The 16,869-nt window shown below is 44.1% G+C and overlaps 1 protein-coding gene across 1 annotated transcript in view; it reads right to left on the bottom strand.

The window, feature by feature from the left end:
• CRYBG3 (crystallin beta-gamma domain containing 3) overlaps positions 1–16,599 on the bottom strand; it is a 150,315-nt gene extending 133,716 nt beyond the window's left edge. The window contains exon 1 of the mRNA XM_075263569.1: positions 15,971–16,599. Coding sequence (XP_075119670.1) covers positions 15,971–16,398 — 428 coding nt within the window. The 5' untranslated portion in view covers positions 16,399–16,599. The remainder of the gene's footprint in view (positions 1–15,970) is intronic.
• Positions 16,600–16,869: the final 270 nt, after the last annotated feature.

The raw sequence follows: 16,869 nt of genomic DNA, 5'->3' as shown, positions 1-16,869 counted from the left end.
TGACCTGGCGTCATAACATGTGCCAACCCTGCCATCATCCTAGACAAGCAAGGACACAATCATTGTCAGTCATGTAATATTGATACCATGACAATGACCTCATTATTACCCATTCAGTGCTGAACAATCTGGCCATATATGATCATGTGCAAATGTGGGCACTGCCAACCAGCAAAGAAATCACAAGACACATGATGAAATTCCTGAGAGGTCCCCTGTAGAGTATAAGACCGGCTTAAAGGGAGTCTGTCACTAGAACCAGCATATCACCCCAGCCCTGCAGATAGATAGGGGTCACCTGAACAAAATGGTGTTTTCCCCTTGTCGCTGCCTCTGTACCCCAGATATCCCTTTTATCCTTTTCTTTTTCAATATGCAGATGATCTCTTTGGAACAATGAGGGTGAATGACATCACTGTGTGTATTATCCTTGTACTGTGACATCACTGTGTGTATTATCTCTGTACTGTGACATCACTGTGTGTATTATCCCTGTACTGTGACATCACTGTGTGTATTATCCCTGTACTGTGACATCACTGTGTGTATTATCCCTGTACTGTGACATCACTGTGTGTATTATCCCTGTACTGTGACATCACTGTGTGTATTATCCCTGTACTGTGACATCACTGTGTGTATTATCCTGTACTGTGACATCACTGTGTGTATTATCTCTGTACTGTGACATCACTATATATTTTTTTTTTCAAATTGCTATGGGCATTATCCCAAATACTTTCATATTCTGAGCTTGTTGCTTAAGGCGACCTTCAAACAGAACACAAAAGCAGTTTAGATATAATACCTTTCACTATCTGGTTGTAATAGATACATTGTACATCAATCTATGGTGGAGTCTGAGCTTTCAGGTCATCCATTTTTTACAGAAACCCAATTGAAGAACTATTACCTACCACCAAGCGTATCATACACCAACCCACAACCTTGGTTGTAACTCAGCTTTCCTAGGATCAGATACACAGTAAATGACAAATGGATGAATAAAATATAAAGATTAAGATGTCGGGACTTCTATTTACAAGTATTTCTAATATTCTATTTTAGCGGAAATGAAAATGTAAAGTCTTTGGAGATCCGCATGACCGGTACTAAACATGGCAGCGTGCTTAACCCTTAAGTACTATCATGGTGTCCATCATAATGATATGTGTATGATAGTGGTGTATGACAGACCCCATGATGGTACTTAAGGGTTAATCTCAGTAATGGAGAACTGACAGTACAAAGAGGACATCAAACAATTGCCGGGGAGCGTTTAAGCGAGGATTAACATCTTGTTGTAGCGAAGCTTTACCAGGTAAGACTCGTCTTTCAATGAATGGCGTTCTCCTGACAATAGCGCCGGCCTGTAATGAGGTAAATGCTGACTTCTCCTCCGCTGCGCTGCTGTATGTTTTATCATTCCCGCTGCCGTATAATTAGCTCCTGTTAATTATTGCTATTTGAGTCTTGGGTTCTTATTGCTATTTTTAAGCAGATTCGGCACAGCTGGAGCTTTACAACCATCATTTACTATTATTAGCCAAAACAAACCCACAGCGAGTTCGCCCTGCACCAGCTACACGGGATTACAACTCCGCAGACACCGCAAGCTGTGCCAGGAACACGAGGGCTCTGTGCGCTCTGCTTGTCTTTCCTTGGCATTGTGCACACAAGTGATATTGATCAGTCTTTTCTCTATACGTGACCTCAAAGACAAAACAGTCCTTGTGTAAGGTGCTGCAATAAGGTGCGGGGAAATAAGAGGACAATTGCTTGCCATACACTCCTGCTATTGGATATGCAGGGATGGATTCAGACTACTGCGGGCCCCGGGCTGTGGGACTGTTGTGGCCCCCCAAAGGGTCAAGTATTCAGGGCTGAATATCAGCGGAATGGACATTCATAGCCATCAATTGCCAGTGTTGGGAGACATTCACATGATAGCGATGGACACCACATGGGAGCATTACATTCAGTGTAAGAGAATGGGGGCCACTCACATGTCTGCTCTTTTGACAAAGTCCTATTTTTGATCATCCTCAAGGATCCCTCCTTATACTGAAATGTAAGGGGGATCCTTGAAAACAAGTGCCCTTGGGGTGCGAGACAGCTGTGAAAAATGTCCGTTTTGTACCTTGGTCACCTTATGTAGCCTTTGGTTGTGTTTAGGCCTCTGGACAGCTCTAACATCCGTTACATATGGAGTCTGTCTTTGAGGACCATTTTGCATCCGTTCTGATCCATTTTTCCATCTTTGATGGCCGAGTGTCATCAGTTTTGCATCCGTTTTTGACTAAGGTTCCACAATGCGGAAGCGCTTAATTTTTTGTTGTAGATTTTGCTGTGGTTTTTTGAGCCAAAGTCAGGTGTGGATTTAACAAAAGAGAAACGTCTAAGGCAGGGTTCACACCAGCGCTTCTACTACGTTCGGGAATTCCGTTCCCCTCTCCACTTGAAAAATGCAGAGAGAAAAGTGCAGCAAGCAGCGCGGATCTCTCTGCATTTTTTGCCATTTTTGGTCCTTAAAGGGATTCTACCATTAAACTACCTTTTTTTCTAATGAACACGTCGGAATAGCCTTAAGAAAGGCTATTCGTCTCCTACCTTTAGACGTGGTCTCCGCCGCGCCGTTCCGTAGAAATACCGGTTTTAACCGGTATGCAAATGAGCTCTCCGCAGCAATGAGGGCGGGCCCCAGCGCTGAAACACCGATGAGCGCGTCCCCATTGCTGCCCAGAGCTCTTTCCTGCGCCGCCTCCTTCTTCTGCAGCAACTCCGCCTCTTCTGGCTTCTCTTGCTCTTGTAGTTCGATACAGGAGCATAGAGAGGCCACCCCAAAATGGCCGTCGACCAGCTCCTGTATTGAACTGCAAGAGCGGCTACCCCAAAATGGCCGCCGGCCGGTTTCTGTATTGAACTGCAAGAGCGGCTACTCCAAAATGGCCGCCGGCCGGCTGCTGTATTGAACTGCAAGAGCGGCTACCCAAAAATGGCCGCCGGCCATTTTTGGGTAGCCGCTCTTGCAGTTCAATACAGGAGCCAGCCGGTGGCCATTTTGGGGTGGCCTCTCTATGCTCCTGTATAGAACTACAAGAGCAAGAGAAGCCAGAAGAGGCGGCGCAGGAAAGAGCTCTCGGGCAGCAATGGGGATGCGCTCATTGGCCTTTCAGCGCTGGGGCCCGCCCTCATTGCTGCGGAGAGCTCATTTGCATACCGGTTAAAACCGGTATTTCTACGGAACGGCACGACGGAGACCACATCTAAAGGTAGGAGACGAATAGTCTTTCTTAAGGCTATTCCGATGTGGTGATTAGATAAAACAGTAGTTTAATGGTAGAATCCCTTTAAGTCCTTATACATATTACACATGCAACGTGCACGATCTACAGCCAGGAATGCAGCCAAACCCAGGGATCAGATGAGTCTAGCTGAAGGCAAATTTATTTTTAATGTCTCCACCATCAACAGCTTCCCACCTGGGAACAGTCCAGGTCCAGATGGATACCCTTTATTATATTATAAAAAGTTCCAGCAGATTCTAGCACCCCATCTCTTGAAAGTATGCAATGATCTACTACAAGGCGGTAAACTACCTACGCAGACACAGGAGGCACACAACACCTTGATCCCGAAGGAAGGTAAAGACCCGACTTGTTGCAGGAGCTATAGGCCGATAACCTTACTTAATCTTGACTTAAAGATATGGGCAAAACTGCTGGCAACTAGAATGAAATCCCTGGTTCCCGAGCTACTCAGCCCTGAACAATCTGGATTCACCATGGGAAGGGAAGGGAGAGATAATACAGATCGACTGCTCCTCCTGACACATCGCGCTCAGTCCACCCGTCTCCCACACGTGCTCCTTGGAGTGGACGCTGAAAAAGCGTTTGACAGAGTGGACTGGGACTTTATGAGAGCTACCCTTCTGGAATTTGGGTTCCCTGACGCGTTTGTGAAGGCTATTTTCTTCTTATATGAATCCCCTCATGCTGAACTTAAAATAAACGGTACCTTATTGCATACCTTCTTTATCACCAATGGAACAAGACACGGATGCCCGCTCTCCCCTACCCTCTTATACTTACGTTGGAAACACTTCTACAGACGGTCCGCCAAGATGAGAGAATCCAGGGAATGACGATTGGTGAAGTGACCACCTTTTCCACAGCATTCGCGGACGAAGTTTTGTTTGTTCTAACTAATCTGGCTACAGACACCCCCGGAGCCATCAGCAAAGGGGGACATGACTTTGGGATGGGGGAACCAATAACTCCTGCAGTTTCTTCTTCGTGCAGTAGTTGTGTAGATTTATACAGACTGGGTCAGCTTTAAGAACATATCGGCGTATATTCAGCTTTAGGAGTATATATCAGTGTATATTCAGCTTTAGGAGTATATATTTGTGTATATTCAACTTTAGGAGTATATATCTGTGTATATTCTGCTTTAGGAGTATATATCAGTGTATATTCAGCTTTAGGAGTATATATTTGTGTATATTCAGCTTTAGGAGTATATATCTGTGTATGTTCTGCTTTAGGAGTATATATCTGTGTATATTCTGCTTTAGGAGTATATATCGGTGTATATTCAGCTTTAGGAGTATATATCTGTGTATATTCAGCTTTAGGAGTATATATCTGTATGTTCTGCTTTAGGAGTATATATCTGTGTATATTCTGCTTTAGGAGTGTATATCTGTGTATGTTCTGCTTTAGGAGTATGTATCTGTGTATGTTCTGCTTTAGGAGTATATATCGGTGTATATTCAGCTTTAGGAGTATATATCTGTGTATATTCAGCTTTAGGAGTATATATCTGTATGTTCTGCTGTAGGAGTATATATCTGTGTATGTTCTGCTTTAGGAGTGTATATCTGTGTATGTTCTGCTTTAGTATATGCTGCTTAGTGTGTTACTGTAGGGAGGGAGGAGTTAGGAATAGATATCACTTCCTGTCTCATCCATCTTCATCCTCTTTCTCATCACAAGACCTGGATGAAGCATTTCCCGCTCGCCCTCTTTTCATCACTATGTTACACTTGTTTTTTATTTTTATTTTTTTCACATTTTCCTATCTAATGTATTATTGTATCATTGCTTTGTTACTGTAATTGTGTATTTGGCTCTATATATTCAATTATGAGATGACTGATGAGTTATTGTTGGGCATTATCCTTCTAAGCCCAAGGGAAGGGCAGTCCTCCAGCCATGGTTCCCTAGAGGTTTCCTCCACAGGGGTTTTTTCCTCTCCTGAGTGCTGTAGGATGACTCTTTGTGAATCGGGGGTTTGCCATTATTTAGTCAGTCGTGTGTAATAAAGTATTACGTGTCACATGGTTCATTGATAAACTGTCACAGCTTTACTTTTGCGGTTGAGGAGTCAGGTGGAAGTTGCAGGCAAGTTATTGTAGACTTATTTTAACTAATAGAGGAGGTTAAACCTCATGGTGGTGAACAGGCTGAGCTTTAGAAATGGCCAGCCTGAAGGATGTCGTAATAGTAACGTCATCCAGGGGCGGGCACAGTGGTTAAGCACAGGGTCGTTGGTGCCCTTAAAGTGTACTGGCTCTGCTAGAATTGCAAGCCGGAGCGTGCTGCCCCCCTTTATTTATTTATTGCTGTCTGGCCGGGTGCTGTATGTCAGACAGCTGGGGATCTCACAGTATTCGTGAATCCCAATGGTCTAGCACTTCACCTGACTCCTTCTGTCATTATTTTACTTCTGTGAGTTTAATAAAGCTGTGGCCATTTTGACAACCAAAATAAAGTGTTTTGTGCATTTATTCCAAAGTCATTATTTACCATAGTTTGAGTGGTTTTAGGAAGGAGTGAGGGACATCCCATATCCAAAGTCATGGCCTTCCTGCAATCACTGAAATCCTTCTTCACTTTGGCAAAGTATCCAGATCTATTTAACTCGCCGTGTGGAAGACCTGTACGCAAGGAACTTCTTACCTCTATTGGGACAGCTGAAGAAAGATCTAGAATCGTTCAAGAACTTACCACTCTCTTGGTTTGGGCGGAAGAATCTTCTACAAACATACCTACTTCCCAAGATTGTTTACATGATGACGAAGTTACCAATATATTTGCCTCAGTCCTTCTTTGCCTCGATACGGTCCGTATTCTCCTGCTTCATTTGGAAACAGAAACCCCCAAGAATTCCTTGGGCCAACCGCACTATAACGCTGCCCTTTGCTTATCGGTAGACTAGTTTCTGCCATTCGTATAGTTACAGATATATTTATAATTTTACTGCCACCGCAGGCCTTTTCTAAGTGGTATATACTTGTTACTTGGTGAAAGATCTGCAAGGTCACCCCCCCCCCCAGGGCATACAACCAAAAAGACTATACTATAACCCATTACTGACTATTAAACAGTGTATGGGCCCATACTGTACCTCCTTGTGAAATCCTGCTTGTACAACGCCCTATACAAACAGTCTCCATAACAATGCTTCACAATATTGGGTATTTTCTCTTATCAAAGAATTTTCTGCAACTAAAAATCCATTTAAGGGGGAGTTCACACGGAGTTACGTGCCGCGTGATGTGGCACGTAGACGCCGCAGGACCCTTTGCGGGCCGTACGCGCTCCCATTGATTTCAATGGGAGCGGGGATCGTATGCGCCGCGCTAGTTTGCGGCCGTGTACAAATGCATGGCCGCAAACTAGCGCGGCGCATACGATCCCCGCTCCCATTGAAATCAATGGGAGGGTGTACGGCCCGCAAAGGGTTCCGCGGCGTCTATGTGCCACATCACGCGGCACGTAACTCCGTGTGAACTCCCCCTAATTCATATAGACAGAGCTATTTCTTTAACATGTGGGCAGGGGTGAACCTAAGCTCTCTGCTGCCTGAGACGACTTATAGAAACCCAACTATAAAAAAAATAACCGATCCAGCTATTTTTGGTTGGGTTTCCCCTAATTAAATTTGTAGAACGTGCCCCTCCATTTGCAAGTGTTTGGCCCCCTCAGATACCTGCAAATGTTTTGGCTCAAAAAAAACGCAACAAAATGTATAGCAAAAAAAGCTGCATGGTGCCTTAGCTGAAAAAGTTGGCGACAGATTCCTTTTAAGATCACTAAGTAGCGCTACAAAAAGTTGCAGTGTAGACCCGGCCTTATAACAGTAATCGTCACCTTTTCTACCCCCATCGCTTCCTGTACTACTTCGGTCCTTCCCCACAATTACTTGTACTTCTCCCCACCATAGGTTGCTCCCTCATTTCCTCTGCTGGTATCACAACAGATGTCCGTCTGCTACAACTGAGATCATAACTGCAAATCAATGCCGGGGATAGACAGACCATCAATCCATCTGAGCGATGCCAAGATCATATGGCGGCACTACATTATAAGGCACAGCCCATGTGGATGGCAGATTCTTGATTAATAAGAATGAATTTACAAAATAGATTCCGAAATAAATTATCTCACATGACATTAACGTCTCCCCCGTGCACAAATATATTATATAATGCGCGTGGGTTGCGCCATGTCATGCAGAGTAATTCATGATGACAGACAGTTCGATGCCCGGAGCTCTGATTCCTTCAAGCAAGGTATTTCGCCCAGCTCATAGCTAGATCCAAGTACAGATGTGAAGCCCTGGCGTAAATCTCCGCCGCACAATGGGATTTGGGCTCATAGTCAAAATGTGTGGGAAATGAGGTGCATATTTGGAGAGGAATAGTTGCATTGTCTGGAGAATCAGAACTACTACACCATTGTAAAAGATATCCGCAGTACAGAAAAAAAGTCAAAGCTAACCTCCAAGGAACCTACCCGGACATGTAAGAGGATCCAAAAACAGCACTTCATTAATATACAGCTCATATATATATATATCATCGGAATCACTACTTTTACAATCTGGATCAGTCCCATGTGGAGTCGGTGCGGATGTGGAATTTTTAATTTCCTATTGTAAGCCTGAAAATCTAACAACAGCATCCAGCCTAAGGAGGAGCAGACACAGGCCACCATAAAACAGTATGTAACTGCGATGAGCTCAGTAGGAAGAGACTGAGTATAAAAGGGAACCCTTCACCACCTCTAACAATTCTATCTCGTTGCATTATTCAATAGGCGCCTCCATACTGATTCTGATGCAGTTTGAATTTTTTCTCTAGCCCCCACCGTTCCTGAGCAATCAATGCAGTTAGTTTCTGCACAAGAAAGGGACCTCCCACCTGACGCTAAAGAGAAAAACTGTGCTGAAACTAACAGCAATGATTGCTTGGGAATGGCGGGGGCTAGAGAAAAAATTCCAACTGCACAAGAATCAGTAAAGCAGTTGGAATTTTACAGGAAGACGTGCTGCCAATCAGGGAGCATTTATATCAGCAGAGACCATCACACGAGACAACAAATGAGCACCTGAAAACTCTCATTCCCGATTATCAAGGCATGTAATAGGACATTAAAGGGCTTATCTATTGATGACCTTTAGGATAGGTCATCAGCTGAAGATCAGTGGGGGAACAACACCTAGGTCCATAACAATTTTAGGAGCTTCAGTTGAATCCAGAAAGCCAAGTACAGCACACATTGTATGGTATCTCTGTTTGGTATAGCAGTTCAGCCCCTTTTACTTGAATGGGACAGGGCTGTGATTAGGACAGGTGACTGATCAAAGTGGCATCACGTGCTGTGAATTAGGGGGCACCACTAACACTTCAACTATATGATCAGTGGAGGTCCTGGGTAAAAGACCGCGATGATCTAGGAGGACCTATTCTAAGAATAGGATATCAGTTGATACAGCGTAGAAAAGCCTTTAGGCCGGGGCCCCATGTTGCAGAAATGCAGTTTTTTTTATTTATTTATTTATTTTAGACAAATCTAGGAGTGGATTGAGCAGAAGATAAAAGTATAAGAACTTCCTATATGTTTTGCATTCTTCTTGTAGCCATTCTTGGCTTGCCCCCCCCCCCCAAAAAAAAAAAAAAAAAAAAGAAAACTAAGCAAATCTGCAACAAAAAAAAGCTGCGTTTCCGCAACGTGGGGCCTTAAGATCCATTTGTTTTCATTCAGGAACATTCACCTGTCTTCTGTTTATAGCTCTTAAAACCTAAGTCCATGACCATGTTATTAGCTCAACATTTTTATTGTTCTATGTTATCAGCCATCTGACATAGCTGACAGTGTATTCATAAGACTTATGATGCAGGATGTTTGCCATGTGTGAGAAGATACCTACATGCACATATTCTTTATCATAATATTTTGTTAGGAGGCGCTCCTTGTAAATGCTGCGAATACCTTTATTTACATGACAAAAGGAATCTTTAGAATTCAGATTTTGGTCTGACTCTATGTGTAAGGGCTCATGAATGTGGATCCATTAAGGTAAGTTCACACATAGTTTTTTTGGTCCGGAACCTTAGGGGGCCTAGTCCGGAGGAGGGAGTGTCTTCAGGCCGAATCGTGAGGCGACCTCGAAGAATGCAATCTAATCCTATCCTTGACTTTAAATATAGGGATCCTTTAAAATATTGTAGCACATTCACAAGCAATTTGTAGCAAGGTGTTATTTGTAAACAGAAATCTTTAGGGCTAGCCGTGTGAGTTCTCCGTGCGGCTAGCCACAACGGGATGCCGATGCAGTGATCGCTATCTAACGGGAAACCCGATACAGGGCAAATGCATATACAGCTGAAAACAGTCAGTGTGTAGGACGTAAGTCATTAATCGGCGCCTGCAGTGAAAAGAGGGAGGACGTTACTTACCTGCTCTTCATGGGACTGCACATAAGTAGCTTAAAATACTGTGTGATGATTGATGATTGTTATTTCTCCATAGCGGTAAGGCTGGGCTCACTTCCGCACTTGGATCCCGTTCGAGGATTCCGTCCACTATTCCACTTCAAAAATCCGGAGAGACTTGTGCTGCAAGCAGGACTTTCCTCTCTCTCACTTTTCGGGTGGAAAGCAGGAGGGACCCCATTATAGTCTTTTTAAGCGGATTTTGTTTCCGTTTTTTGGAAAGCGGACCCAAAGAACAGAAACCCAAGCGCAGGTGTGAACCTAGTGTGAGAAACAATGCTGTCACTGCTCCAAAGAGCTCATTTACAAAAACAGTGATATCTACAACTTCGTCAGGAACAGGTATTCTTCGAGTCTTCTTCCCGCAGTGGCTTCAAACTTCTAGGCCTAGGGCAATGCTGACTACTCATGCCTGCCGGCTACAAGAAAATGGCCGCTTAAAATACAGTGTAATATGTGTACTCAGTATTGTAAGTGGCCATTTTCTTGTGGCCAGCGGGCATGCGCAGTCGGCTTTGCCCTAGGCCCGAGGCCTAGAAGTTTGAACCCATCACTGGAAGAAGAAGCAGGAAGAGGCCTTTCCTGAAGAAGATGGAGGTGGCGCTGGAGAGTTCTCTTGTAGCATTGGGGAGTGCTGTTTGATCGCTGAGGACCGCCCCCAGTGCTGCGAGAGAACTCATTTGCATACCAATGAAAACCGGGATTTCTATGGAATGGCGGCGCGGAGAAGACATCTAAAGGAAGGAGAAGACTAGTCTTTCTTAAGGCTATACCTACGTGTTAGGGACAAAAAAATCGATCCTATGAATACATCATCAGTATGAAAATTCGATTTGGTGTCGGAAAGACCTTTTAAGCAAGTAGGATAACTGGAAAGAAGTTGATCAATATGGACACCACTCAGGGGCGTAACTACCAGGGTAGCTGCGGTAGCGGCTGTCACAGGGCCCGGGACATCCGCTGTTTTTTTTTTTAATAGGCCCTATTTACTTACCTCTCCGGGCAGGCTTCGGGCCTACTTGTGTGACATCTCTGACGTCACATGACCGGGGCCTGCATCCTTATGTGTTGCGATGCAGGCCCCAGTTCACATGACGTCCCGTACGTCATTGAAGATGGCCGACATCAGCGGGGAGTGCAGCAGAGACATGGAGAGGTAAGTAACAGTGTTTTTTATGTTTGTATCCCCCCTGGGTCTCCAAATATTATACTCTGGGGTCTGAAAGACCCCAGAGTATAATAACTATTCATGGGTGTCCACAATGGGGCATAATACTGTGTGTAGGGGCCACTATGGGGAATAATAGTGCATCAAGGTATGCGGGGGGTAGGGAGTGGTCCTCGGCATCAGTTGGGGGGGCCCCATGTCAAAACTTCGCCACGGGACCCCACCATTCCTCATTACGCCACTGACACCACTACAACTATCAACGTTTACCTGGATGACAACCTCTGATTTTACAGATACATATGTGACTTATCCTAGGCTCACACTAGTGTTCACATCTCTGTCGCTCAAATCCGCACGGAGTCCCTGTCCACTTAAAAAGCAGTTATCAGCAGAAACCCATGGACCCTATAGACTATAATGGGGTCTGCCAGGTTTCCAGGCGTAGAAAAGGACTTTTCTTTATGCCGATTTTAAGCAGATTCTGTGGTGTGAATCCAACGTAAGAATAACCATATAATCTGACACAGACGTTAATTTACCAGAGGTTATTTTTATTTCAGTCTCCTCCATGCAGAGCAGCCCTGAGAGGCGAACACATCATCAACCACAATGCCACTTCTCCTTTCTGCTGTCCACTTACAAGTGACTCAAGACCTCCCGCATTAGTCACGACACCCTGCCCAAGCTCAGCGACTGCAGGCTCACAGCTATGTGCTACAATTAAAAGCTCATTTTACAGCGAGTACTGAAGCGCCCAGCTCTGTGTACTTTACAGGCACTCCTGAGAAGATATTTTAGTAGTTTGGTTTATATGAGCGGTGATTTGTAGCTGAGCTATGCCAGGCCCTGTACAAGGTATCTGATAGTTAACATTTAGTGGAGTGACTATAGCGGGTGTAGAGGCGGCATTAGCACTAAGATATGTGCACTTTGAAGGGATTGTGCAGGGTTAAAATAACCTGGCTACCTTCTTCCAAAAACAGCACCGCCACTATCCCTGGGCAAGGTCTTTTATTGCTGCTCAGTTCTGTTGAAGTGATTATATTGAGATGCAATACCATATACAACCTGGGGACAGATGTGGTGCTGTTTCTGCATATTTTTCTGATCCTGGACAACTCGTTTAAGAGGGATATAAGGACTCTTTGCATATATAACTGAAACGTGTTTGTACCCCATATAGCAGCAGTCTGTCACCAGATCCCGACATATCAATCCAGCCCCACAGAGATGGGTTAGGGCATGGTCTGATGCACAAGGTGATTTTTCATAATTGCAGAATAATATAATAACTATATACGGGGCTCTCTCATTATATAAACTAATACTTCACTACTTTAACGTTAACAGGTTGGACACAGAATACATGTCATCTAGGAATGGGCCCTGGAATTCACCTCTGGGTCCAGTAGCTTTAAGCTACGTCTATGCCTTGTAGTCTGATGGCAGTCCAAGCACCAGGTTAGTGCAATAGAAAAAGTAGTAAAATAGGGAGGGGGCCTGGTGGGGTGGAAATGGGACCAGAGGGCCGAAGGTGAGTAGAGGGGGGGCCCGGATTGCATATGTGGAAGGGAGGGGGGGTTAGGGTCACCGGGGTCATGGGTGGCTGGTGCTGGGGGGAAGGGGGAGATGTAGGAGGTCACTGTAATCTCTAAATGGGGGCAGGGGGAGCGGGTGGTGGATAAGGGCAGGGCCGGGAGCGCGGGTAGCGGGAAAGGGGGGGGCCGAGGCACAGCAGCGAGGCTGTGGCCTCCCGACCCACCATCCTGTAGGAGAGGCCCACGGTGGCTGCAAGGAAAGGGACGTGGGGGGTCACGGCCTGCACTGCAGGTGGTTTACGCCAGGCTCGGGGGGGCTGCGGACGAAGTCGCGAGTACAGCTAGTATTCTATAAATCTAGCTAAAATGCTAGATAAATCTGGCGCTGCAGAAAACCGAGTCATATAAAAACATCTTTACTGCTTTAACTTTGACATATAATCTTTGTCATAAAGATCTTGCTCTATATGTTATTCCTACAACAGTATACAGGATAGGTTGAAGAAGTACTACCACCTTATACGTGCCCATACACATGAGATAAAAGGTGGCTGAAATGGTTGACCATCAGCGGGAAAATGACAGTAAACAGAGGCCTACATCAGAGTTCTGTCTTGCCAAAAAAAATTTCGGCCTTGTTGGAAAATTTCAGGAATGGTCCATCAAAATTACACATATATGGCATGAGTAATTAACTTTGGTCAATCATTTGGCGCCCCGAGCAAGTATATTGGTGTCAGATTTATAAAACTGGTCGGCCAGTTTAGGCTAAGTTCACATCTGTGCCCGTCTCCATTCAGAGCCTCCATCACAGAGTCCGTCACAGAGCCCCATTATAGCCCATCGATCCTTAGGGGTTAGGTGCTGTCTGCAATTACACAGATCATTTTTTGTCACAGGAACAGAACAATGGACAAAAGGACACAGATGTGAACAGGACTTTAGAGCAGCATGTTCATAGTGGGATCTTTATACGAATAATCACACGACCGATCAGCTGCATTATGGCCTACCATTATCTTATGTGTGTGTCTCAAGGCGGACATGTCCACATGCTCAAGTACAGGTTATTTTCACCCATTTTTTGGGAAGTAAAAAACTTTTCAATAGCAACATAACTTCATCTAATAGAACCGTGTCCTAGACTTCATCCCCCAACTCGTATAGATGACTCAAAGACTAGGCTCGGAAACAATCCATGGTTGTTGAAATGAGTCTGACCTAATAAGGTCACACTACAAGGAATTATCTGACCTCTGAGAAATATATACATAATGCAGTTACATTCTAATGATCCTATAATATTATTCTAAGGACTATGTGACTGCGTAGACTGCAATTCCCAATAAAACTCTTATAGGAATTACCTATAGAAATAACATCTGAGCTAAGAGACAATGTCTGTATAGATCTCCTATGAATCAGCCGACTATATAATAAGCCTACTATCATAAAAAGTAGTTTACTGGGGGCATATTAGGGGGATTAATGTAACCCCTGGCTGTTCTTCTCTCTCAAGGAAAGATCCTACAAGATCAATGCCACAATAATAGTAAATTGTATAATAAGTAACTTCCTAAAAAATTCTTGTAAGATCACAAAAGGTGTATGGCAGCCAATATATTATCCATAAGGTGTATGCCGGCCAATACATTACCCATATGCTGTATGCCAGCCAATATATTACCCATAAGGTGTATGCCAGCCAATATATTACCCATAAGGTGTATGCCAGCCAATACATTACCCATAAGGTGTATGCCAGCCAATATATTACCCATAAGGTGTATGCCAGCCAATATATTACCCATAAGGTGTATGCCAGCCAATATATTACCCATAAGGTGTATGCCAGCCAATATATAACCCATAAGGTGTATGCCAGCCAATATATTACCCATAAGGTGTATGCCAGTCAATATATTACCCATAAGGTGTATGCCAGCCAATATATTACCCATATGGTGTATGCCAGTCAATACATTACCCATAAGGTGTATGCCAGCCAATATATTACCCATAAGGTGTATGCCAGCCAATATATTACTCATAAGGTGTATGCCAGCCAATATATTACCCATAAGGTGTATGCCAGCCAATATATTACCCATATGGTGTATGCCAGCCAATACATTACCCATAAGGTGTATGCCAGCCAATATATTACCCATAAGGTGTATGCCAACCAATATATTACCCATAAGGTGTATGTCAGTCAATATATTACCCATAAGGTATATGCCAGCCAATATATTACTCATAAGGTGTATGCCAGCCAATATATTACTCATAAGGTGTATGCCAGCCAATATATTACTCATAAGGTGTATGCCAGTCAATATATTACCCATAAGGTGTATGCCAGCCAATATATAACCCATAAGGTGTATGCCCACCAATATATTACCCATAAGGTGTATGCACACCAATATATTACCCATAAGGTGTATGCACACCAATATATTACCCATAAGGTGTATGCCAGCCAATATATTACCCATAAGGTGTATGCCAGCCAATATATTACCCATATGGTGCATGCCAGCCAATATATTACCCATAAGGTATATGCCAGCCAATACATTACCCATAAGGTGTATGCCAGCCAATATATTACTCGTAAGGTGTATGCCAGCCAATATATTACACCTAAGGTGTATGCCATCCAATATATTACCCATAAGGTGTATGCCCACCAATATATTACCCATAAGGTGTATGCCCACCAATATATTACCCATAAGGTGTATGCCAGCCAATATATTACCCATAAGGTGTATGCCAGCCAATATATTACCCATAAGGTGTATGCCAGCCAATATATTACCCATAAGGTATATGCCAGCCAATATATTACCCATATGGTGCATGCCAGCCAATATAATACCCATAAGGTATATGCCAGCCAATATATTACCCATAAGGTGTATGCCAGCCAATATATTACACGTAAGGTGTATGCCCACCAATATATCACACCTAAGGTATATGGCAGCCAATATATTACCCATAAGGTGTATGCCAGCCAATATATTACACCTAAGGTGTATGCCAGCTAATATATTACCCATAGGGTGTATGCCAACCAATACATTACATGTAAGGGAACATTACAAACAGTGGAATATACAGAGAACAGGTGTCCTATAGCAAAGACAAAAACTGCGTCCCCTTTTAGGAGCTGCCTGACACCAGAACACTGAGTCCTAAACACCTGGGATAGGAAGTCCTCGTGCCCTCGTCCCATTTCTGTAATTATAATATAATTACTTGAAAGTTAATTTCATAATCAGATTAAACATTGCCAAATATTAATTATAAGGAAATGAAGTTCGCTGTCAACAGGTATATGAAACATAGATATTATAGTAATAATAAGGTGTAATAATAACAGCAACAAGAAGAAAAATTATAATAACAACGGATAATAATAATAATATAATATAATAAACAGCCATAATAATAATAAGATAGTACCTGCTGTGGTCCTCCTTTGCACCCCTGGAGCTGTCACTGTCCTCCTCCTTCTCCTGAGATGATGTCCTGGTGAAGAGTCTGGAGAACACCCTGCTCCTCTCCGATTCCTCTTTATTCCCCTTGGCAGGAGAAGCATTGTCATTGCCCCCCTTGTTCTCCTGGGATATCTTCCTGAAGAAGAGCCTGGATGGGCTGTGACTTCTTTCCTGCTCCTCTCCATGCTCTGTCCTGTCACTTCCATCCTTCTTTTCCTGGGAAGAACTTCTAAAGAAAAGTCTGGACAAGCTCCTGTCACTTTTGTCTTGTTCCTCAGCTGGATCTTTAGCACTTTCCTCCTCCTTCTCCTGGGATGATGTCCTGGAAAAGAGTCTGGAGAAGCTCCTAGCTACCTCGTCCTGCCAGGTGCTTGATCTCCTGCGAGTATTCATGTCCTGGAGATCAGCAGGGACTGGCTACAAGTAGTGACATAGGGACAGAGCTGTCACTCCTGGTGGTTTACAATCATCTACAATCAAAGTTTGCAAAAGTTGTCAGGCCACATGAGAAACTTACAAAAGTGAAGGAGCCATGAGTCACTCCATGCTGCTTCCACCAGGAACAAGTGAGGAGAGTCTATGATGTGACCTGGCAGGGAGGAAAGAGAGTAATAACACAACACTCCTAGGGCTGTCCTCCTCTGCAGCCTGCTCCTTGGCCCTGCCCCTGTTCACATACAGGGAGGAGGTGCAGCCTGCAGCTGTGTACTATGTGCTGCCTGCTGCTGCTGAATGCCTTATGAGACCCACTCAGTGACTCTGTGCCCAGTACACTGGCAGCACTCCTCCAAAATAATGCAGGAGGGGGTGTAGGGAGGGCAGCAGTTGTAAGGGGCTAGTGGGACCCCCATGCTGCCAGGCCAG

Source organism: Leptodactylus fuscus, chromosome 2, assembly GCF_031893055.1.
Source record: "Leptodactylus fuscus isolate aLepFus1 chromosome 2, aLepFus1.hap2, whole genome shotgun sequence".
Lineage (NCBI taxonomy): Eukaryota > Metazoa > Chordata > Amphibia > Anura > Leptodactylidae > Leptodactylus > Leptodactylus fuscus.
This window is presented reverse-complemented; position numbering and strand designations above follow the sequence as displayed.